The 24,511-nt window shown below is 47.6% G+C and overlaps 1 protein-coding gene across 1 annotated transcript in view; it reads right to left on the bottom strand.

Annotated features, from left to right (window-relative positions):
• Positions 1 to 267: 267 nt before the first annotated feature.
• Positions 268 to 24,511, bottom strand: part of KCNK2 (potassium two pore domain channel subfamily K member 2) — an 845,778-nt gene continuing 821,534 nt past the window's right edge. The window contains exon 7 of the mRNA XM_069608568.1: positions 268 to 5,122. Within this exon, the coding sequence (XP_069464669.1) occupies positions 4,805 to 5,122 (318 nt within the window). The 3' untranslated portion in view covers positions 268 to 4,804. The remainder of the gene's footprint in view (positions 5,123 to 24,511) is intronic.

The raw sequence follows: 24,511 nt of genomic DNA, 5'->3' as shown, positions 1-24,511 counted from the left end.
TTACCGGCACCGGTCTCCTTACCGGTGCCCGGTATCCCTTACCACCCTACTCGTAATGAGGCCCTTGCTCTCCTAAGGAGCGAATAGTTAGGGGGTCATAACGAGTCGGGCGGTAGGGGATACCGGGCACCAGTAAGGAGACCGGTGCCAGAAATCCCCTACCGCCCGATTCCGAGGTCCCGTAATGAGAACCGCAAGGGACGTGTGGTCGGACCACACGTCCCTTGCGGGTCCCGTTAGGGGACCAGGCCGCTAATTACGGGCCTACCATTAGGAGGCCCGTAAATAGCGCCTTTCCCATTCCCATTGAGCCCTATGGGGATTAGGGAATGGTTTGTTCAATGGGGACTTACCGGTCCCGCCAGGGTCAGACTACACCGGTAAGTCCCCATTGAACAACACCGGACTCGGACCCGTTATTGGAGGCAGTCATGGCGCAAATAGCGCCATGACTACCTCCAATCTCGGAATGAGGCCCTTAGTCTCCCTAACGCAACCCGTGGTAATTAGCCATTGCAGATGGCAGCACATCACCCTTTGGAATATAAGCAAGCAAAGCAGTTACACAGGACAGACGATTTCAAATAACCATATTCAATCATGCACACAACACTGATTGCACAATCTTTATAAACAGCAACGGCTAAGAGATCCAGAATTGTGTGGCAGTTTAGTGTGGGGGTATTGCTTCCCGCGGGGCATCATATTATCGACTTATGGATCCAAAGGTATTTCTGGTCATTAACTAAGGATAACGCCTTGCATTCATGAAAGTAAATATTGTGTCACTATCTTCAAACATGGTAATGTATTTCCATGGGCTTACTGCTGGTTGCTTTGTTTTTTGCAGTGCCATAACTCAGACAATGATTGCATGGTCATTATATTGAAGCAGAAATCTAGGTTACAGACAGAGGTGCATTCCATGTATTGCTGCTGGTGACCAGACGAGTCATTTGCTGAGTGGGATCTAACTTAAACAGAACACGCCCTTATTTAGGAGAAGAGGTACATATACATCATGTGGCTGAATTGTCACCACATTGACTTGTTGAGGTTGTAATATTGTTACAGCATCTGATATAATTGTTATTAGGCTATTTGTTGATCGTGAACCCAGCTCTGGGAAGCAACAGAGTGCATTACAGTCAGCAAAGGATCTACAAGCAACCAGAGGAGGCGACTGGGGAGCAGAACACCAAGTCTCAGCTTAGGTGGGGAGTGGAGGGTTTTCTCGACTGTAAATTGAAATTGAGTTTTTACATGTAGGTGCTCTTAAGCTGTCCGTTTTTAATCCACACCTGCTTTTATCATTTTCATTATTGCTTGTAGTTCTGCTTTTTGATTTTTAAGCGACGAATGCAAGTACCAGAACGCAAATAAAAAACGGGACGGTGTGAAGTCTTAATGACTGGCCTTAGACAACTTTGAGTCTCTTTTTTGAGTTTGTAATTATTAATTATTTCGGGCTGAACAATTCTCCAGAAATGAGACAATGCAATGTGTGCGTGCGGGTTTCTTAATGCTTCATTTGGGGAGAAAAAGTACCAAGACAAATCACAGGAAGCCATTTTGGAGTATTGGTCCTAAAAATAAAGAGTTGTTTTGATAGCCTTTTTATGCTATTCTAATTTGACCAAATATTTTGATCAAATATCATGGGACAAGATTGGCACGCGGCCCTGTATGTGTTGCTTACATAAATAAGGTGTGCACTCGTCCACCTTGCACAAGAGAGCCACTGCGCACATGTGGGCGCTTCTCTGTGCAATCAATGTGCATGGTGTAACAACCTATTTCAGGATGTTACAAATGGCAGAGAACTTTACGGCTATTATATATCAGGTTGTTTAAAAACATTGAGAGTTGTCTGACAATTTGTGTTTATGGTGTGCTTTAAAAAAGTAACGTGGAATTCTTCCTCTCAAACCTGAGTGGCGTGAGCTCATTTGACACAATGGAGGCGTTAAAGGAGGTGTGGAAGTCTGATCAGTCTGAAGTTGATGTCTGTTTAATCAGATTCGAACACTCTCCTCACGATGCATGCAGATTTCTTATTTCCTTCTCTGCGTGCTGTAATTAGCACTAGTGCATGCTGGTAACCCCAGAGGCACCACATGACGAAGGGTTTACAGCCTATCTGGTGGTAAAACATGCAGATATACCTGAAGACTGCATGCCCTATTTCTAAAAATCTCCATGGTATGTTTTTGACCTTTTTGAAAATCCATGTTCAACCCTGTTTGAAGAATGGAATGGCTTGGGCACAGTAGACACAGTGCTTAATGTGTGGGGTTTTTGCCAGGGTTCAGGCCCGGGACTTATTTCAGATCCCCGACACTTATTTTCTCGAGCAATATTTTACCTATGATGATGTGTTTAAAGAAGCACTTAACCATTTGTCTTAAACTATTATGTTGTGTTTTTTAAAACATGTAAATGTAATTGGTTATTTATAACACGCTTAATACTCAGAGGTTTCTAAGCACGGACCTGGGGATTGAAACGCATTGTCTTGCTTCCAGGGTGAGCGCCTTGCCCCTAAGCTATCCTCCCGAGACAATGTTGTTTGGAATCTGTAAATTGCACATCTGCCATCTCTAGTGCATCCATCACACAAAATAGCCAGTGGGAGCAGCAGCTTTAACTCACAATATGCAGGCACTGTGGCGGAACAGTCATGGGTGTTGGCAGCAGTGGGCCGGGAGTTTTTTTCCGCCCGATGTGTCCCAGGTGCTCTAGAAAGTATTTAGGCCCTGGCACTTATTTTTTTGACAAATTATGCACAGAGCAGATGGGTCACACCACTATTCATCATTGCACAGGTACTGCTCAGTAGAGTCAGTAATGACCCGTCGGCGCTTTATAAAGAAATGTTGGTGAGAAGACAGCCATTTGAGATTCCATATGTTCACACTCTAGGGTGGTTCCCGAGCACATTTTGGGCTGATTTACAAAAGCATTTTACAATGGAACAATCCTGTTGAGAATGCTTTATAATTCAAGCCCTTTGGTCCATAAGTTAAAGCAGTTGTCTTCAAACGGTGTGGCTGGCACCCTAGGGGGGCCCGAAGGATGCCCATGGCCGTGAGGTTCCTCAATAAGGGATTACAATGACTTTTTATAATAGAAAATATAGCAAATATGGCATCTGGGAAGGCCCAGCAATAATATTTGTACTCAAGGGGGGCTTGAGAGCAATAGTTTTATTCAAGAGGGTCTCCACATAACCTTTGAATAGCACTGAGTTAAAGGGATGCGCTAGATCACACATTCCTTTAAAAGAAAGGAACATTTAAAATGTTGGGACGCAGGGAGTGTTAAACATTTTCACCTCCACGTTTTGAGAGGGGCTAAAAATGGGTCGATTTTCTTGGGATTTATTTGACCTCATAATCACAACACATTTAATGTGTGCGGTATTGCCACTAAAATGCCATATGGGACAATAATCAAGCAGACACTACCATTACAAGAATACACTATTTGATGCTAATCGTCTTTTTATCATTATAACCAAACTCCTGATGCAGACCGCTGTGCTAAATGTAGCCGCTTAATTGCATACACTATTGGTCACGGACTGCAATCCACGGAGCAGAGGATTGGGATTTTAGCGTCATACACAAGCAATTCATAGTGATAACTGTACACATGGCAGTGTGATATGCAGACAATGTTGCGGATAAGATCATGGCAGTGTGATATGCAGACAATGTTGCGGATAAGATCATGGCACTGTGATATGCAGACAATGTGACAGATACGATCATGGCACTGTGATATGCAGACAATGTTGCGGATAAGATCATGGCACTGTGATATGCAGACAATGTTGCGGATAAGATCATGGCACTGTGATATGCAGACAATGTTGCGGATACGATCATGGCACTGTGATATGCAGACAATGTGGCGGATAAGATCATCTTGCTGCAACTCACACTTAAAATACATCTTAGAAACTCAGGCTCCAAGTGCAATCTTTGCAGGCACTGTCCTGATGGTGGCCTGGGACTTTGTTGCTATTCATTGTATTGGCTGTAATTGCAGAAGACAAACCATGAAGTACCACCCCAGACTGTACATTCAGATACAACATTTCATGAATTATTAAGACCAGATCATTTATCAATTTTGGAGCAAACATGTCTGACTCTTTTTTAAGCTTTTTTCCAAGCTAACTCTTAATCTGGCTCGTTGCGTCACATGAGATCCAAAACCCAGCAGGCACCTTTTCTGATGTGTTTAAGGTATACAAAATGTTTGTTTGATAATAGGTTGTGCATGCGAAAATTAAATATACGAAAAGATACAATGGTTTTGCAGAATGTGTCTTCAAATATAAGGCACTGACAAACATTTCTTAGGCAAGAGGCTGCATCTGAATTTCTTCCCATTTACAACAATGGTTCCTTCACTAAAGGTTCCTCTTCCCGGCTCAGTTAGTTAGTATCTGAAAGAAATGCCCCATTCCCAAAAGCTGTATCACTTAGCATTGTTGAGAGCAATGCATGTCTTTGCAATTCCTATGGCACGTTAGGAGAGATGAACAGTCCGGGCACTACAAAGGCTTTGGACACTGGTGGAGTCCATAGTCATCAGCAATCAAAGGGCCAAATATCCTCAGTTGTCAGATCAATGTGGTGCCAGCTCCATGTCCAAGGCAATGAGTGTTCCTTTCTGCGGAGCTCATGCGCGTCGCCATAATGCAACTAACACCGGCAATACAATTTAGATGAAACAGTTGGCCAGTCAAAGTCTTGGTGTTGTCTAAGAAGGACAAGTTCGTGTTTTTGTGCTACTACTTCATGTTCTCAATGATTGATATCTCTTCGCTCGCGCAATGCGGCGTCAAGCCATTCAGGTAAATACTGTCACTCTTGGCGAGGGCAGGAAGCAGCTCCTTTTCACTGGCCAGGTGGTTCACCGACAGGGTTCTCTTGCAAGGAGTGAGCTCTTGGCTCGGGCTCATTCCCAGTTCTGCTGAGAGCTTCCTTTTGATGGAGGTGGCCCGCTGGAACTTGTCATAGATTTCCACACTCAGGCGGCGACGGGTTTCTTTGAATTCTGCGGAGACGTTGGCTGTCCATTCTGCGGCATGGGCTCGGAACTCTCCCACCTGCAATGCACACAAACACAAAACAAAAGGAACTGTCACTGCATATTCACATGGACACAAGAAGGCAACATGATTGCTGGCTGAGAAAAAGATCAATTGGCGAAAAGTGCAAGTGCTCTTGTCAATATTTGATCAATGCGTCCTGCTGTCTTCTTCAAGCTCTAAATTCAGAAGGACTGTTGCATGAAGCGAGAGAGGCCGCATTGCATGAACAAATCTGTGAAAGTAGAGACTTGCAAAACATTATATCTGGTGGAAAAGAAGGGCATGGTGATCAAAGAAGAAAACACATTTAATCTTTGAAGAGGAAGTAGAGAGGAGATGTCACTAACATGAAGACAAGCGGAGGCAATTCTGTGTACCGACTTGCACTACTAACACCACAGCTTTCACCTTCTATGTTAATCATCTGCTAGTTGTTCTTTTCTCTATTTCAACGCCTTCCTTAAACACCATGCACATGCTGTGATAAGCATGCCTTTTACACATTAGCAATATTAACAGATGCACGTGCCAGCTACCAGGCTATTTTTCCAGAGACATGCTCTGCATTTCCAAGACTGGTAAATGTATGCCTGAGCTTAGTACCTTGACACCAGCTTGAAACTATCCCACTTCAACACACACATACCACACGCACAGACCCACACACCCTCTCTCACATACAAACAATGTGGAATTCATGTGGATGCCTCTATAACCACTGCAGAAAATTGTGTCAATTCCTGATGTTTTCCATATGCTCTGATTGGTTGGAATATGCCTGCTCTTCAGGTAACAGGAGACTAGCCACTGTATCCAATACACTGGCAGAAGGGCAGCACCAATGCCCTTTATATACTCAGGGTTGGGGGAATTCTGTGCGAGGAGTGGAATGCACCCCTGTTTCACAATTTCGATCTGCAGTGCTGACAATTGGTGCCCCATTGATTCAGCCCAGAGGTATTTCAACAGTTCACAGCAGTCAAACAGTATGCCATTAGAAAAGCATAGGGAGTCATTATAACGTCCCCGGTCCGGAAACAATGATGGCAATTCCAGCAACATCATTTTTTCTGGCCCACAGAAACACAAGTTTGCCGATAGGGACAGTGAACTACCTGCAGACCTGACCTGCTGGGCGTGCAGGCCCCTATCATCAAATAATCACTGGAATCACTATCACCGATGTGACCGGTGCCGGTGATTCCGGCAATCCCATCCCATGAAATCCTATGCGACTCCATGGATGGGAATTTTACTGGCGCCTCTTTCGCCTGTTTTGTCCCAGTAATACCGGTTAGATTTATAATGGCAAAATCAGAAGTACTACTTGTCGCCGGACAAGCTTCTCCAGAATAAAATGGAACATACATATGACAGTAAGGCGTAAGTTGTAAGGTGGTGGCAGTTCATTTCTATTGTCTCCAGTGCAGTACCTGCCCTCATCTCTTGAAGCTATTTTCACCATGCAACCTGCTCTCCAATGGTGCACAGAAGTATAATTTCCAGATGATTCTCTTCCACCACTCTTCCTGCCCGAAAGCAATCTTTGGCGATTTTTGCACTTGCAAAGCCTTTATCATGGATAGAGATGGCTTCCCTGCAAGGTGTCAATCCAAGTCGTCAAAGTGACACTAAAAACGCATACATTTCCAAGTCCTTATTTTGTATTAGTTCAGCTTGAGTGACGCCGCACATGTTAAATGCTGGAACACTCACTACAGAGTAGGTATTTAACACCTAACATAGGGCCTCATTACACGGTAGGCGGTAACCATGGTGCTATTAGCGCCATGGTTGCCGCCGGTATTTTACCGTGTCCGCCTTGGTGGATGGCGGAATTACCGCATTCCTCCAAGGTGAGCGGGGCGGTAATTCCCCATTCCCCAAGGCTCTTCCCCATTCCCATTTTTGCCCCCATAGGGCATAATGGGAATGGGGAAGGTGCTAATTACGGTACCGCAAATTGCGGTACCGTAATTAGCTCCGAGGTCCCTTTGCGGCACCCTACTTTGACGGCTGGTAAAACCAGCCGTTAAAGTCAGGTTCCGCAAAGGGAACTCGTAGTAAGGCGGTAGGGGTTTACAGGTACCGGTGCCCTTACTGGTACCGGTAAACCCCTACCGCCTACCGTGTAATGAGGCCCATAGATATTAAGTCAGTTTGTTTGTAGTCTAGTGGAATGAGCTAATGCTTTAGAATGTCATGATCAGCCACCACTGATGCACTGAGTAGTTAGTCCCCCTCCCCCATTCCCCAGTGAGATGACCAAGGCTCTTTTCCATTTTTTTAAAATTATTTTTTAAAATTGAAAGTTGTATTGGTTTCAAGTCAACATAACAAGACAGCAAAAGAAACTTGTAACAGTTGTATAACTCCCACACTCCCCCTGCAACATTACATCCAATTTAAAAAAAAATGTTTTGATCATGCTTAAGCTTTCAGGGCCTCCAATCTTTTTCTTGCATAGAATCCAAACACAAGATACAAAATTAAAATATGGGGGAGGTGGGAAGTTGGGGTGACCTAAGACCCCCTGGTGTAGCCTGTGAGATTTTGAACAACGTGCAAATATGTTTACGTAAAGGGCCTTTTGTGATTGATGCTACATTTACTGTTATTTACCTATGAATGGACAAGCTAATCCCCATTTTGTTTTTGTTTTTTATGATTGTCTCTTAAAATAATAAAATGTTTTATTAAAAAAAAAGATAAGTAGCATCAACAAAATTCAACAAAGTTCAGCAGGACCACCATAGGACCAAAATCCAAAGCATCATGTAGTACTAATCAAGAACAAGGAAGTTCACACATCTAGGGTCCCCGACATACAGCCAGTCACATGAGCAGATTTTGCCTTGAGGCCCAGGAGTGAGTCCACAAATGTAAGCATTACCAAGACCTGGCCCACCCTCTGCCCCATTAGTAGCCAGTCCCAACAGTCCTCCACAGTCAGAGATCCTATCTTCCCCGGATGTTCCCCCAGATATAAGGATATAAATTCAGTGAGTGCCCGACATTCCATCACAATATGAAAAAGCAATTCCACCTTTTCTTTGTTTACACAGAATCTACAAAAGTTGTTTCCCACCCCAATCTGACGTCTTTTAAACTGTACTTCACGCGTGGGCATGATGTTGAGGCAACATCTCAAATGGATGTCCCTGTAGAAGGCTGATGGAAATTTCCAAAGCTATAAAGGCAGATCATTTAATCCCTTTTTCTCCATCCACCATACAAAGGTCAAGGGGTCGATAGTTCTCTCTTCGCTAGTACTATTCCAATCTGCCCTCTTCAGAATCTCCTTACCATTAAGGGGGTTTGCCCTCAACACGTCAATATCCACCTCATGGTCAACCAATATCCCAAACATCTTATCAAACCACAGATTCAGAACCCTCTCATTTGACATGGCCTCGGTTCTGAGTATAGAAAAGGAGGGAGCACCCTCTATTACAATACATTTTCAATACAGAGAGACCACCCTCCACAAGACTATGGAGGCCATCAATATTAGACATAGTTCATGGCGGATGTTGACTATGGGAAGGTACTTGGGGAGTCTTAATACACTACACCTAAAGAAGCCTTCCATCAACGTCCACACCTTCCCACTTAAATTGAGAAGTGCCTCGGCTCTGTACGTTGGAACTTGGATCACCTTCTGTCTGTAGAAGGAGAGGACCGTTATCAGGGAGAAGGCCCCATAGCACCTATGAATAGCATTTCCTTGATTTTTGAGGTTTTTAAGTTTACTTCTCAGCCAGTCTAATTGGGCACTTTCGATTATGTTCTTATTTATAACAACTCCCAGGTAGCTGATTGTTTCTACAACCTCTAACCAGCACTCATTCACCTTCCACGTAAAAGTCACCCTTTTTTAAATTCTAGTTGATGACAGCATCAGAACTTGTGATTTTTTTCACGTTCATTCTCATGCCATCTCACTCAAATACTCATGGAATGCGTAAATCTGATGCTGAAGACCTTTGGCCTTTGGCCGTTTGGTTGAGGAATACTATATCATCTGCATATAGTAACCATGGGAGCTCACAATTTAGTAGCTTAGGTGGAAATGCTCCAATTTCTCCCTGTGAGTTCCCGAGACCAGATAGGCATGGACTGAATAATAAAGGGGCGAGGGCACAGCCCTGTTTGAGCCCACAAAAAGTCCTGATCTTTCTAGACATCAATACCTTTGCTCATAATCTGATTTGTATCGATGTTCCCATGTATAATGCTTGAATAGGTTCCAAGATATCAGGAGGACAATTCCAATTTTTCAGTTTTATCCAAAGAGGATTCCGATTGACTCTGTCAAAGGCCTCATGTAAATCTAAAAAGGCCATATAGATTGTCGATTTATTTCATTATATTTAGGACAAACAGATTTAGGGATGTCCCTACGCCCTTCACGAAACCAGCCTACTTGGGATCAAGTATTTCACACTTGGTCGCCCAAGCATTCAGGTTTCGGAGGATAACCGATGCAAAAAGCTTGCCCAATGAATCAAGAAGGGTGATAGGTGATAGTTGTTCAGGTCAGCCCCTATCGCCCTTCTTGAATATCGGGACAACCCAGGTCTCTCGCCATGACTCACGGACCTGTCTATTCAGCATCACTTTTTTAAACAACAACATAATAAGCTCCGCCCAAATTTCAGGATTCTTTATTAAGGTGCAGTTGGTTCTTTCTAACCTTCTGTATTGGGAGCTGAGCTTCCCCTTCAGCAAATGTCGTAGTGTGGTGTCTCACCCAACCCTCCTCAGTCACACTGCCCACCATGTGGGCTTTCCTGAAGTTTCCTCCATTGTTAATGAGCTACCACATGTGCCGAGAGTTCTTCCTGCAGACTGCCAAAAGCATAATTTCTGCATCGTTCTGGGAGAATATAGTTTTGAATGCTTTAACCCAGTTCTTATCGGCCTGTCTGTGTTTCCTTATTTGTTCTTGTAAATCTGATGCATTTACACACCTTAACCTCTGATCCTCCACCCTGCACGCCCTATGACCTCTTACTAAATCGATATTATAGACATGTCTTGGGGTATGATGGATTCTACCCCCTAGGTCTGCACTCTGTTTAAAGGCGCACAGAGTCCATTCATACTCAATCAGCTTAGAGTCTTTAACTATGCCCTGAGCTAGTCGAGATGGCAAATGGGAAATTTCAACTGCTGGAGTTTTCATATTTTGTATTTCGTATTTCATTTATTTGTATAGCGCGCCTGTTCCAAAGGCATCTGGGCGCATATCTTAGGTTACAAATGTTACAATGGCATAGTATACATCATTTTCATTCTGTTCATCCCCCAATTTAGCTCCACCAGAGGCATAACTTTGTTTGTATAGCCCAGAGGACACCTGCACGGTGATGGACAGCAGATGATGATCACTATGTGGAACTTTGATACCTTTCCTTCAAGATTAGGAGACATAAAGCAGTAATCCATGCATACTGCCTGTGTTCCATTGCTCCTAGAGTGTGCACTGGGGCAATCACCCTCAGTTTGCCCATTCAGCATCCATAATTCTCCCATTTGAGCTTCCTGTGCCCAGGTGCGAGCAACCTCATCCAGGTTCGCTAGCCGCAGTGGCCACCCATCTTTAGATAGAAATTGGAAGTTGAAATCCCCACAGATTATGATTTCAGGTTTGACCCAATCTGTTAGCGCCTCAGCTAACCTTGCCAAAATGAGCTCAACAAACTTACCAGCTTGCAGCTAGTTGACACCCGGTAGGCATTTATCAGAAGGAGGTTGGCTGTCCCCTCTGAATGGAGCCTATCTATTGACAGAATTTGGACATATGGATTAGGCGTAAAGTGATGACGAGTTACAAAACCCTGTTCTACTTTCATTAGTGTAAGGAGACTAGAGAAGGGTTGACCCAAAGTTCCCTTCAAAGCGGGGTTTAAGAAAACCGCATAACCATCAAAAGCAGCTTATCCCACAGCCAAATCTCCTGGATGCACAAAACATTGTCTCCGCCCAGGGCCTTCCCTTCCTCCATGAACAAAAATTCAAAACCCCTGGTGTTCCATGAACCCACTGCCGGCTAGCCAACTCCAATCAGATCGATTTGCTTGGAAAAGGTATGGTCGAGCATTACTGGCCTTGTAGGGGCTTGTTAATCCACAGTTCTTAATCGTGAATTTCCCCAAGGGCCTCACTTCTTTCAACTTCTCTACACTTGGTGGCAATGGAAAAACCCCATCATTCAGGTCTTTGGTCACTTTTGGGGGTATATTAGGAACAGGTTGAGAGGCCTGTTTCTTAGCCTGTTTATTTTGGAATCGTTCAAAACTAAAATTGCTCTTATCGTATCGAGGAGCCTTTTACCATGTTCCAACAGTGCATCCATAATTAGTTGAGATTCTAAGTGGAGGATTACCAGATCTCTTCAGCCCTCCGATGCAAATTCGAACTCTCTTATGTCGTCTGTTTTTATGAATCTCAACAGTGCAATGCAAAAGAGAAGCTTCATCACATTTCCCCTCTACTATAATTCGTTCCAGCGAGACTTCAGGAATCTCATCAGATCTTCTCTGGGAGGTTGAGGGATCGTCTTGGACAGGATTCGTCCGTGATGGATCATTGTAACAAGATTGTTGCTTCCCTTCTTCCTTGGCCTTAGGACCAATGATTGTAGGTCATCCCCTTAAATCTGCTGCCCGTCGTTTTGCCTTCAAAGGTTGCAAGGTAGAGACCGACTGTTGCTTCAAGGGTCTTCCTCCAGGATTCACACAAGGGACACTTTTAGATCTAGACTTTTGATATCTCAAGGCTTCTTGTTTCGCAATTTCCTTCCAGTCTGAATCACTCAAGTTGTTCCACCTATCGTCATCCTCATTGTCCATAATCTTCACGAGATCATTGAGACAGGTGTCAGACTTGAAGGTAGTTTCGCCAGTCTTGGATTGTAGGCTTTGATCCAGCCTGTTTTGTTAATGACTCCAATCAAGCAATCCCACTAAGTCAGTGCCTGGTCTGGGATGCCCAAGGGAAGCCCTTATTTATATATTTTTATGTCCAGTTTGTGTACTCTGGATGACCACCCTTATATAACACCCCTCTCTTAGAATCCCCCTGACCTCACTGAGCCAAGAAGTATGTTTGTTTTGCAAATTTAAAAGGTTTATTTGAGAATTAAACAATATATATATCGCACTTTTATAATAAATTAATAATTGATATCACACTTAGACATATGACAGAAAGTGATCAACAATGGATGATGTGATACTAGCACACTGGGAAATTACTAAGGAGTAGTATAGAGGATAAGGTAGCTGAGAATGCTTTATATGGTACAAGGAAATGCAAGGTGGAAAAGAAGCAACACAGGAATAAACTTGATATGATTTCAGCAAAACATAATATAATCACTTTTCCCCTTTTGGCAATTCACCCCCCCTCTATGCAATGTAAGGAGGTGGAAGTGACACACACAGTCTTCAGGAATACAATCACAGTACAATCCCAATTCAGTTCCCCCCTAGCAAGCTTAGATCAACAGGGATGATTTTAAACACAGGCAAAGTACTTTAAAAGTGGTATGCAAAGAAGAGAAAAATATGCTAAAAATTATTTTAATTCCCTCTAGAGGTTCAGGGTGGGTGATAGCTACTTTAAATTAGTTCAGGATCACTTTAGCAATGCTCTATGAATGATTGTCAGGTTGCAAACGAATTTCAGCAAAGGAAAGCAAGGAGCTGCTATTTTGACACGTGAAGAAATTTGAGCCAAATCGCAAATCGCGGCAATTTTTCCGAGTGCTTTGAGTGCGGTTAAGGAAAACGTATAAGGTTTTAGGTTTGTTGGAAAGCTTAGAATTTTAGCTTTAAAATGACAGTTAAAGCTCGCTCCTAGCACCAACGGTTCAAGAGATAAGGACGATTTAGTGGAGGTAGTTTTTCAGAAATGAAATTTTAAAGTTTCAAAATGACAGATGACAGTTTTGCAGCTTTGAATCAAAAGAAGGGACACGATTTCTATGATGCAGTTCTCAATAGGTTAAAATAGTTTGAATTAGATTATTTTAAACTAAGAGATTATTTTAAACTAAGAGATTGGGTTTTGCACAGTCCTGGCTGAGTACTCACACTATAATTCTGAAAGGAATGGTCCTCCATCCCTGATCTGGTCAGGTTTGGCTGGACTCCGGTACTTGTTCCGTGCACAGAGATCTGGGTCAGCTCTCAGCACTGCACAGCGATCGGGTCTGGGTCTGGTCTCTCTGGATAATTCTGCCTTCTAGGTCTGCTACCGGTTCTGGCAAAAGTTCTTGTCTCTGGAGATGGATGGATTTGAAGTCTGGAGTCTCTGGATGTGAAGTCGTCTGTCAGCGTGCTCCGCAAGGAAATGGAAATTGAAAGTCCCTACCTGGCTTCCAGTGGCTCTTTTTATGTGTTTTGAAAATGGGTGGGTCGGCTAATTCTGCATGCCCAACCCTCTCAAGGTTTGATAGGTCAAAGGATTCTTTGGTCCCTGATTTGAGAAAGGATAGTGTGTCAGAGTGATGTCAGCCATTTACGATCTATTGAAGAAACGCCCCTTTGCTTTTACCTTAGAAATCACTTTTCATAACTACACATATTTCCCAGATACACAGTTGTTTGACATTACATGTACATATTACAGATTACTTATGGTCCATGCTTGTTCAACTCTGATTTTCCTAAGAGCTTATTTTCATTTTTAGTTGATTTACCAATATCGGACGTTTACCAAAAATGGCACACATGTACACCGCCTTTCTACCCATATTCCATTAAATTTTCATTTTTCTAGCTTGAACCCCGTGTCTGCAATCTCCATAATTCATGGGGTTTTGCCTCAGAACATCGTACGGAATTGAGTTTAGACTCAAATTGTAGGGACAGTTACCATTTTAAGGATCTCCAAATTGTACATTCCTGTCATCTGGTTACAATTAGTTATCAGTGTTTTATACATATATTTGCCTTCAATTCAATTCACTTCAGTGTTTGGGTCCGCCTCCAGAAACTTGGGAGTCAGGGATCACATGTCTCTTCTGCCAGGCAGAGGTCTGTTTACAGTCCACACCCAAATTAACATACCCCATTCAATTGCAAGAGTCTCTTGTGTCGGCTGAGGTCAGCAGGCCAGGGGGCCACTCTGCATTTGGTTAGCATGTCTATGTGATCTTCTGGCTTCTTGTGTGGAGTTCTGAGGTGAGAAGGTTTCCCAGCCTCTTGGACTGTTAATTGAATCAGCCTGTCTTCTGTGAACCGCAGGTGTTCATGAATTTTGATTAACCAAAAAGGCTTTGAAGTTTCCAGCTGGCTCAGGATCTTTTGGCAACTCCTGAAGTACAGTTCACTGTCAGAGTTTAGACCGCTAGCACTAGCTTGTGTCCAAAGCTGGTACTGCACCCATTTTTTTAGGAGTTGTCTTGAATTTGACATGAGGATTTTGTTTGACAATTCTAATCCTCGCTGCCATTGTTTTAATGGGCATCCGTACAGTAGAGTGGTGATGTGGAACCCCCCACAAGAAGGTTGAATCTTTAGAGTGGTCTTGTGCCCATGATTTTAGCAACTTGTTGACATCAATTAAAAACGTATTTTGAACAAATTGAAATGGACATTTTGAGCTTGCACTTCAGAGAAACAGCAGTGATTTCAAGGCACTTTTGATCTAACAGGGACTGCTATTTTTCCTTTGGCACCACCTTTCACCCCTGGCGCTTCCGGTCCATCACGCTTGCACTGGTGGGTGGCAGGTTAGGCAACCATTTTGGTGTGCGCAAAACTGCACGCTTCTCCTGGTTCTGGGATAGAATGATGGGTGGCGACAGCTCAATCCCCACATCTACCCAGTCTATTGATTTAGTTTTGTTCTGGGATAGAATGATGGGCGGCGACAGCTCATCCCCACATCTACCCAGTCTATTGATTCAGCTTTTGTTGTCGCCTAATAATTCAACATGGGTCAAAACCCTTGACAGTTTACATAATTTTCCCCTGAGAGGGACACCTCTTTGGGCATCACTAATTCGATAAGGGGTCTTTTGATAGGGTGGGTCAATTCCATTTGTGGCTGCACTTGGCTTGATGTTACGTAAAAATGCTCTTGAGCCGTTCATTTTTCTTTTCGGTGCCTGTTTTAAATTTTTGGGTTTTTTCTCTTGTAAAACTATACTCTTTCTTTTTTTCTCCAACCAGGGACACCCCCCCTCCTCCAGAGCAACAGGCTTAAATATTGCAAAAGTATTTTCCTTAGGCTCAACGTGGGCATTTTTGTTAAGTCGACCATAACATTTCCGTCCTCCTTGATAGCATTTGAGGCAGGTCTGTCCTCAGCCGATTGCCTCTCCAAAGGGACAGCATTAATATCCTGGACTGGGTGCTGGGTCGACTTGCAGTGGGCTCTCATCCATTTTCCATCTTCTATGATGGCCTCCATCAATGCCGTTTTGTTAATCAGCTCCCTCCTGGCAAGGTTGCAGAGTCTTAGCTGCCACTGATTAGAGGTTTCTGCCTCAGTGTCGAGTCTTTCTTCCAACTTTTTTGTAAAATGATCTATGTCAGATTTTTCATATAACTCACAGAAGGGAGACACTGATACAGCCAGTGAGGCCATCAGTGTATTTTGGATAATGGCTATGTCATCTTTGAAAGTAAGTCTTCGATGCCGAGGTCCGCATCCTGCTTCACTGAAATTGTTCAACAAGCTGGAGTCTGTAGATGATGAACAGTGCCTTTTGGCTGGGGAGACTTGGAAATACTCATCCCCTTCTCTGCTTTCTCCCACCGCTGATGTTTCCAAAGCGGACGGGCACATTGTAAATGCACTACTACGATTTGGCGTTGTGCTCCGAGGCCCCCGGGTCACCGTAGGCTCCTCTCCAAGGAAATTCTCCTCAACCCCAAAGTGAGAACCACCTGTTTTGGGGATCGACACACTTCAGGAGGAGGTAGCCACCCCTGGTGGGCTTTGCTTGTCACTCAGGGCATCTTGCCTGTCATTTATAACTTAGGGCTCAATCACCTTTGTGTATTTATCTTCTCAGTCAGGAGCGACAAGTCCATTGCCAACTTTGCTGCTAAGTCAGAGTTTTTGGGCTGGCATACATCCACAATGGGAATTGAGTTCAAAGATCGTTCCCTATGCTTGATGGGATTGAGCTTTGATGCGTCCTCCATTTCCATAGTCTCACTCGAGGGAAAAATAGGTTCCAGCTCAGGCAGAATAGTAATGTTTGTCATTACTTCCTTGCAAGACTTCTTCGAGCAACACTCTGTGGCCCCCATCCAGGACAATGAATTTCCATTCGGCAGGGCTTGACATAGACTCTTCTCGCCCTACCCCCAGCGCCAGCTCTCCCCTAAATCAGCTGCATCATTTACCACCCAGATCGGGCCCCTCTCAAAGTTTGCTTTGAGCTCCCCCCCCAGCAATCAGGTTCACTGTAGCCTCCACCCCATCAGACGCCAAGGGCTTACCTACATTGGCCAGAATATTCACTGGTTTCAAGCGTACACAAGTATCGATTTCTGTGTCTAAGAGGCCCGTGACATGGACCACGGTTGCAGTCACGGTCACAAGGCATTGAATTCGAGTCAAAGATTTTGCTGGCCTAAGCACACAGTTTGGAATCCTGGGGGGAGCCAAGGACAGCAATGGCATTATAACGCATGTCCCTGCCAGGGCGGGCACTGTGTACAGTCTCACCTGGAGTCTTGTTCGAGTACCTGCTTGAATATTTGCCTCCAAAGACATCTTCCACTCACTGGACAAAGTACGGGTCACGGGGGGGACTCTCTGGGCTCTCTCACCCTCGTGAACACCCACAAACACCCACTTAGCGCCACTTCCCTACGCTTTGCGAAGGAAGGTGCTTTTTAGTGGATTGAAGGGCGGATTGAAGGGTGGACAGCTGGTTGCACGCACCCAGCAGCATGTCACACGCTGGATGAAAGGTGTATTATCACTGTAGAAGCAGGCTCCAGCAAGGTCTCCTGTAAAGTCACACTGCAAACACCCACTTAGCACCACTCTGCTCCGCTTCGTGGAGGAAGGTGCTTTTAAGTGGATTGAAAGGCGGATTGATGGGCGGGCAACACTTTGCACGCAGCCAGCAGCACATCACACGCTGGAATTCCCTCTCACGATTAAAGGTGTTATAACACCATAGCAGCAGGCTCCAGCAAGGTCGCCAGTAAAGTCACACTGCAACACCCACATAGCACCACTTTTATTTTACAAATGAAACTATTTGTCAAACCCTTTGTTGTTTGATGCAAATACTTGTGGTACATTTGCAAAAACATAGTGTGCATGGTACACTGTCAAACTCAATGCAGTAACAAACAATTTTTAGGAGATTAACCCATGATTCATTTTCAGCTGGGAGCCCATTCTGGAAAACAAAACCATGTGAAAAAGACATCACAATTGACAAATCATATATGACATGGGGTCCGACTACAAAAGTTGGGCTTTCTTGAGTGTACAATGCCCTTATTTAAATTGTAATTTCTGGCCATTTTGGGATGGAAGATAATGCAACATGTGACGTATGGCTAACATGTAAGATCATATTTTTCCAAGCAGTAATCTAGGGCAACTGGTTGGGGTAGTAGAATGTCATCATCAATCTTCTACATGAATAATTCAATCACTGACAGATAATCAAGGAGCGTAAAGGGTCTGGTAAATATACTATCTGTGCATATCTAGTATACGACGCCAGATAACCAATGCTATTTTCCTTTTAGGAAAAACAGGGGGGAAAGGTGGGCTCTATAATTGAACACTCCTGTGCTGAGCTGTGCATTAGGTTTGTTGTTCTTGATAGTTCTGTGCAAGGTCACAAGTTGGAAGAGGTTAACCCAACACCTCTTCTAGGAAAATGGCGGAAGAAGGCCTGGTTACTTTGCAAAGGAGTGTTTTTGTTGAATCTTGTTAATACAAATATTCACAGGCTGCTTGCTGTATTTCAAATTGTGTTTCTTTATTGTCCATGGTGTAGACACATAGGGCCTCATTTCGACCCGTGCGGTAACCATGGCGCTAGTAGCGCTAGTAGCGCCATGGTTGCCGCCGGGATTTTACCTATTCCGCCATGGTGAATGGCGGAATTACCGCCCCATTCCAAGGTTGGCGGGGCGGTAATTCCCCATTCACCATTGGCCCTTCCCCATTCCCATTTTTGCCCCCATAGGGCTCAATGGAAATGGGGAAGGCGGTAGTTACGGTACCGCAAATTGCGGTATGGTAATTACCTCCAAGGTCCCTTTGCGGGTCCAATCCTTAACGGCTGGTAAAACCAGCTGTTAAGGTAGGGACCCGCAAAGGGACCTCGTAATTAGGCGGTAAGGGGCTAACGGCGCAGCCACCTTTTACGGCGCTGTTAACCACTTACCGCCTGGGTCGTAATGAGGCCCATAGTCTAAAAGGTGGTCAGCCGACATGTGTTTCGACCCCAGAGGGTCCTTCTAAAGGCAGGTTAAAAATGGTTGGTCTAGAGTATTGGTGCCCCAGAATGTTCAGAGGATGCCGTGTGGCAGGTTGAGTCAAGAACGAGTATGGTAGGTATTCATGGCTGTTGCCACGTTCGTTCAGGTATGCTGTCTATCCAGATTGTGCATCTGTCCATCTTCCAATCCTCCATAGTCAACGCATCCCCTGTTGCAATGCCTTGAGTGTGCCTCACAAATAAGGGCTTGGGTTATCATCATATCATCTTTCCATTGGCCATATCTTAACCTCACCTATGCTCTTCCATCTATTAATATCATAACAACAGTCATGTATCGGAATGTGTCGGGAGTCGTAACCAACCTCACTACAATACATGCTCACTGTGTTTTGGAGAAATGTTCCCTTCATGAAACCCCCTATAAATAAAAAAAAAATGTGGCCAATGCTTTATTCACTTTAAGCTGAAAAAATTACATTTATATAAAATTAAAGTTAAGTGGAGCAGTGACATGATGATTTGAAGCCAGCTCACAAGGCTGCTCCCTTTTTCATGAGTGTCTGGTCCTTTTCACTGCCAATGCCCTGGTTACAAAGTGTGTAAAAGCATATTTATGCCTTAACACATCAGAGTATGTCACAATGGTCCCGGCACCATCGTGCGTATCGCATCAGTCTCTAGTTTGGTGAAAAATTCCAGAGGTTTGAACAACTTCTACATTACCAGTGGTCTGGTAATGAAGTGCACAGAGAGCATATGAATTTAGGATAATAATTCAACATGTGCCACTACACCTCTGAATCTATTTATGGTAGTCCTTTTTTACCCTACCCATTCCAGTAATTCTTAACAAATCTCCATAGATAATTCAGACAGGGCTGCTCCAGTTCCTTGATTCTCCTTGAGTGTATTTTGTTTAGGATGTGTACTGTTATTTTGTTTAACTCAACCAATGTTCACATAATATTTTAAATATAAATAGTTTCATATTAATGTAAGACTTATTGCAAAGATAAGCTACCACCGTTGAGCTGTTGTAGTTGAAGAGTTTTAAGCTGCATGCTCTTTGAACAGAGATTTCTCATAAAGGTCAGAGATTTTACTTATTTAATTTCATGGAGAGTGCTATTGCGCTTATTTAGTGATCATGTATGTTGTTGTTCTCAAATTTCTGTCAGTTTATACTGATTGTGCCGAGCTAAATAAAAATCCATATAGAAATAGTTATTTTTGTGTGTTTTAATTTATTAAATATCCTACAATGTCGTTTGCTCATTTAAATCACAGTTACTTCAGAAATTAAACGGACAACTTCATTTCTTTATTCTCATATCCTTAATCTCTAATTGTCATATCCTTATCCACGTATTTCACTGCTCTTTCAGCGCTTCCTAGTGGATAACCAGTGGAGGCTATGCATAGTCTAAAATGCTCCTTTTTTAATAATTGATGAACACTACTACATCAGATTCTTTGTGTGCATCTTGTAGAGATCATATTTTCTAGTTTCACATTATTGTACCAAGTGTACCTGTGTTCATGTAGGTCCATTTGCTATCATTGAAGGTCAATGGTCCAGAAAAAGACAAAGAACAGAAGTAGTTCACTGGCATGTAGATCCCATTGCTGCTCCCTTTTAGCATACCACTGTAATAGACTGTCCTACAGTGTAATCACTGAATGATTTTTTTAAATCCTTTCTTTTATTTTCTACTCAATGTGTTTAAAAACAACAACACACACTTTCCAGTGTGTTTTAATGTTAGTATAGTGATTTGACACTGACACCACCAACACTCTTCTGCAGGTTAATCACTGGAGGAGTTTATAGCTTTTCTTTTATTTTCTACTTGGAAAATCTGTTTAAAAACAATATCACACATTTTCCAATGTGTTTTAATGTGAGTATATTTTAAGTCATAACTTTGCACATTCAAAATAAAGTGTAGTAAATTGACAGAGTTGCGCAAAGACAGCTCAGAAGACAGCTCCATGTGATCAACATAAAGCAATTGGGCCTGTGCGAGCAGGGTACGTGTATTTCAGGGGGCGCACGGGAAGTTACACACGCGATTGAGCGGGGTACGTGTATTTCAGGGGGCGCGCGGGAAGTTACACACGCGATTGAGCGGGGTACGTGTATTTCGGGGGCGCGCGGGAAGTTACACACGCGATTGAGCGGGGTACGTGTATTTCGGGGGTGCGCGGGAAGTTACACACGCGATTGAGCGGGGTACGTGTATTTCGCGGGCGCGCGGGAAGTTACACACGCGATTGAGCGGGGTACGTGTATTTCGGGGGTTTGCGGGAAGTCACACACGCGATCTCATCAGGGTACGTGTATTTCAGGATGCGGGGGAAGTATCCCACGCAACATCAGCAGGGTACGTGTATTCCAGGAGTTCGCGGGAAGCTCCACACGCGATCTCATCAGGGTACGTGTATTACAGGGGTGCGCCGGGAGCAGCACACGTGAATTGCACGCGTGGGTCCTCCCAGGTGTTCCCTCTACACCCTCCACGGCCCCTGCAGGTGGCTCACACCACAGGGGCCTACCCAGCACATGTCCTGCAGGCACCCCATCCACCATGGCCATGCCCACCAGCCAACCCACATGTCAACTTGCACTACTGCCCACCAACGCATGTCCCCCTGCACCCCCAGCCACCAGGGGCACCCACCACCAGGCCCCCACCCATGTCTCCCAGCACCCCCACCCCCCGGCCACCAGGGGCAGCCTCCACCAGGCCCCCACCCATGTCCAACTCATGTTCCCCACCACCCCCACCCCCCAGCACTGTGGGGCACCTGCCATCAGGCCCCCACCCATGTCCAACTCATGTTTCCCACCACCCCCACCCCCCAGCACTGTGGGGCACCTGCCAGCAGGCCCCCACCCATGTCCAACTCATGTTCCCCACCACCCCCACCCCCCAGCAGTGCAGGGGCAGCCTCCACCAGGCCCCCACCCATGTCTCCCAGCACCCCCACCCCCCAGCCACCAGGGGCAGCCTCCACCAGGCCCCCACCCATGTCTCCCACCACCCCCACCCCCCAGCAGTGCAGGGGCAGCCTCCACCAGGCCCCCACCCATGTCTCCCAGCACCCCCACCCCCCAGCCACCAGGGGCAGCCTCCACCAGGCCCCCACCCATGTCTCCCACCACCCCCACCCCCCCAGTCACCAGGGGCAGCCTCCACCAGGCCCCCACCCATGTCTCCCAGCACCCCCACCCCCCAGCAGTGCAGGGGCAGCCTTCACCAGGCCCCCACCCATGTCTCCCAGAACCCCCACCCCCCAGCCACCAGGGGCAGCCTCCACCAGGCCCCCACCCATGTCTCCCAGCACCCCCACCCCCTAGCCACCAGGGGCAGCCTCCACCAGGCCCCCACCCATGTCTCCCAGCACCCCACACCCAAGCCACCAGGGGCAGCCTCCACCAGGCCCCTACCCATGTCTCCCACCACCCCCACTCCCCCAGTCACCAGGGGCAGCCTCCACCAGGCCCCCACCCATGTCTCCCAGCACCCCCACCTCCCAGCCACCAGGGGCAGCCTCCACCAGGCCCCCACCCATGTCTCCCAGCACCCCACCCCCCAGCCACCAGGGGCAGCCTCCACCAGGCCCCCAACCATGTCTCCCAGCACCCCCACCCCCGGCCACCAGGGGCAGCCTCCACCAGGCCCCCACCCATGTCCAACTCATGTTCCCCACCACCCCCACCCCCCAGCACTGTGGGGCACCTGCCATCAGGCCCCCACCCATGTCCAACTCATGTTCCCCACCACCCCCACCTCCCAGCACTGTGGGGCACCTGCCAGCAGGCCCCCACCCATGTCCAACTCATGTTCCCCACCAGCCCCACCCCACAGCATTGTGGGGCACCTGCCAGCAGGCCCCCACCCATGTCCAACTCATGTTCCCCACCACCCCCACCCCCCAGCACTGTGGGGCACCTGCCAGCAGGTCCCCACCCATGTCTCCCACCACCCCCAGCCCCCAGCAGTGCAGGGGCAGCCTCCACCAGGCCCCCACCCATGTCTCCCACCACCCCCACCCCCCAGTCACCAGGGGCAGCCTCCACCATGTCCCCACCCATGTCTCCCAGCACCCCCAGCCCCCAGTCACCAGGGGCAGCCTCCACCAGGCCCCCACCCATGTCTCCCAGCACCCCCAACCCCCAGCCACCAGGGGCAGCTTCCACCATGTCCCCACCCATGTCTCCCAGCACCCCAGCCCCCAGTCACCAGGGGCAGCCTCCACCAGGCCCCCACCCATGTCTCCCAGCACCCCCACCCCCCAGCCACCAGGGGCAGCCTCCACCAGGACCCCAGCCATGTCTCCCAGCACCCCACCCCCCAGCCACCAGGGGCAGCCTCCACCAGGCCCCCAACCATGTCCAACTCATGTTCCCCACCACCCCCACCCCCTAGCACTGTGGGGCACCTGCCAGCAGGCCCCCACCCATGTCCAACTCATGTTCCCCACCACCCCCACCCCCCAGCACTGTGGGGCACCTGCCAGCAGGCCCCCACCCATGTCCAACTCATGTTCCCCACCACCCACACCCCCCAGCACTGTGGGGCACCTGCCAGCAGGCCCCCACCCATGTCTCCCACCACCCCCACCCCCAGCATTGCAGGGGCAGCCTCCACCAGGCCCCCACCCATGTCTCCCAGCACCCCACCCCCCAGCCACCAGGGGCAGCCTCCACCAGGCCCCCAACCATGTCTCCCAGCACTCCCACCCCCCGGCCACCAGGGGCAGCCTCCACCAGGCCCCACCCATGTCCAACTCATGTTCCCCACCACCCCCATCCCCCAGCACTGTGGGGCACCTGCCAGCAGGCCCCCACCCATGTCCAACTCATGTTCCCCACCACCCCCACCGCCCAGCACTGTGGGGCACCTGCCAGCAGGCCCCCACCCATGTCTCCCACCACCCCCACACCCCAGCAGTGCAGGGGCAGCCTCCACCAGGCCCCCACCCATGTCTCCCAGCACCCCACCCCCCAGCCACCAGGGGCAGCCTCCACCAGGCCCCCAACCATGTCTCCCAGCACCCCCACCCCGCGGCCACCAGGGGCAGCCTCCACCAGGCCCCCACCCATGTCCAACTCATGTTCCCCACCACCCCCATCCCCCAGCACTGTGGGGCACCTGCCAGCAGGCCCCCACCCATGTCCAACTCATGTTCGCCACCACCCCCACCCCCCAGCACTGTGGGGCACCTGCCAGCAGGCCCCCACCCATGTCCAACTCATGTTCCCCACCAGCCCCACCCCCAGCATTGTGGGGCACCTGCCAGCAGGCCCCCACCCATGTCCAACTCATGTTCCCCACCACCCCCACCCCCCAGCACTGTGGGGCACCTGCCAGCAGGCCCCCACCCATGTCTCCCACCACCCCCACCCCCCAGCCACCAGGGGCAGCCTTCACCAGGCCCCCACCCATGTCTCCCACCACCCCCACCCCCCAGTCACCAGGGGCAGCCTCCACCATGCCCCCACCCATGTCTCCCAGCACCCCCAGCCCCCAGCCACCAGGGGCAGCCTCCACCAGGCCCCCACCCATGTTTCCCAGCACCCCCAACCGCCAGCCACCAGGGGCAGCCTCCACCAGGCCCCCACCCATGTCTCCCAGCACCTCACCCCCCAGCCACCAGGGGCAGCCTCCAGCAGGCCCCCACCCATGTCTCCCAGCACCCCCACCCCCCGGCCACCAGGGGCAGCCTCCACCAGGCCCCCACCCATGTCCAACTCATGTTCCCCACCACCCCCACCCCCCAGCACTGTAGGGCACCTGCCAGCAGGCCCCCACCCATGTCCAACTCATGTTCCCCACCACCCCCACCCCCTAGCACTGTGGGGCACCTGCCAGCAGGCCTCCACCCATGTCCAACTCATGTTCCCCACCACCCCCACCCCTCAGCACTGTGGGGCACCTGCCGGCAGGCCC

Source organism: Ambystoma mexicanum, chromosome 4q (genome assembly GCF_040938575.1).
Source record: "Ambystoma mexicanum isolate Mex_15411 chromosome 4q, UKY_AmexF1_1, whole genome shotgun sequence".
Lineage (NCBI taxonomy): Eukaryota > Metazoa > Chordata > Amphibia > Caudata > Ambystomatidae > Ambystoma > Ambystoma mexicanum.
This window is presented reverse-complemented; position numbering and strand designations above follow the sequence as displayed.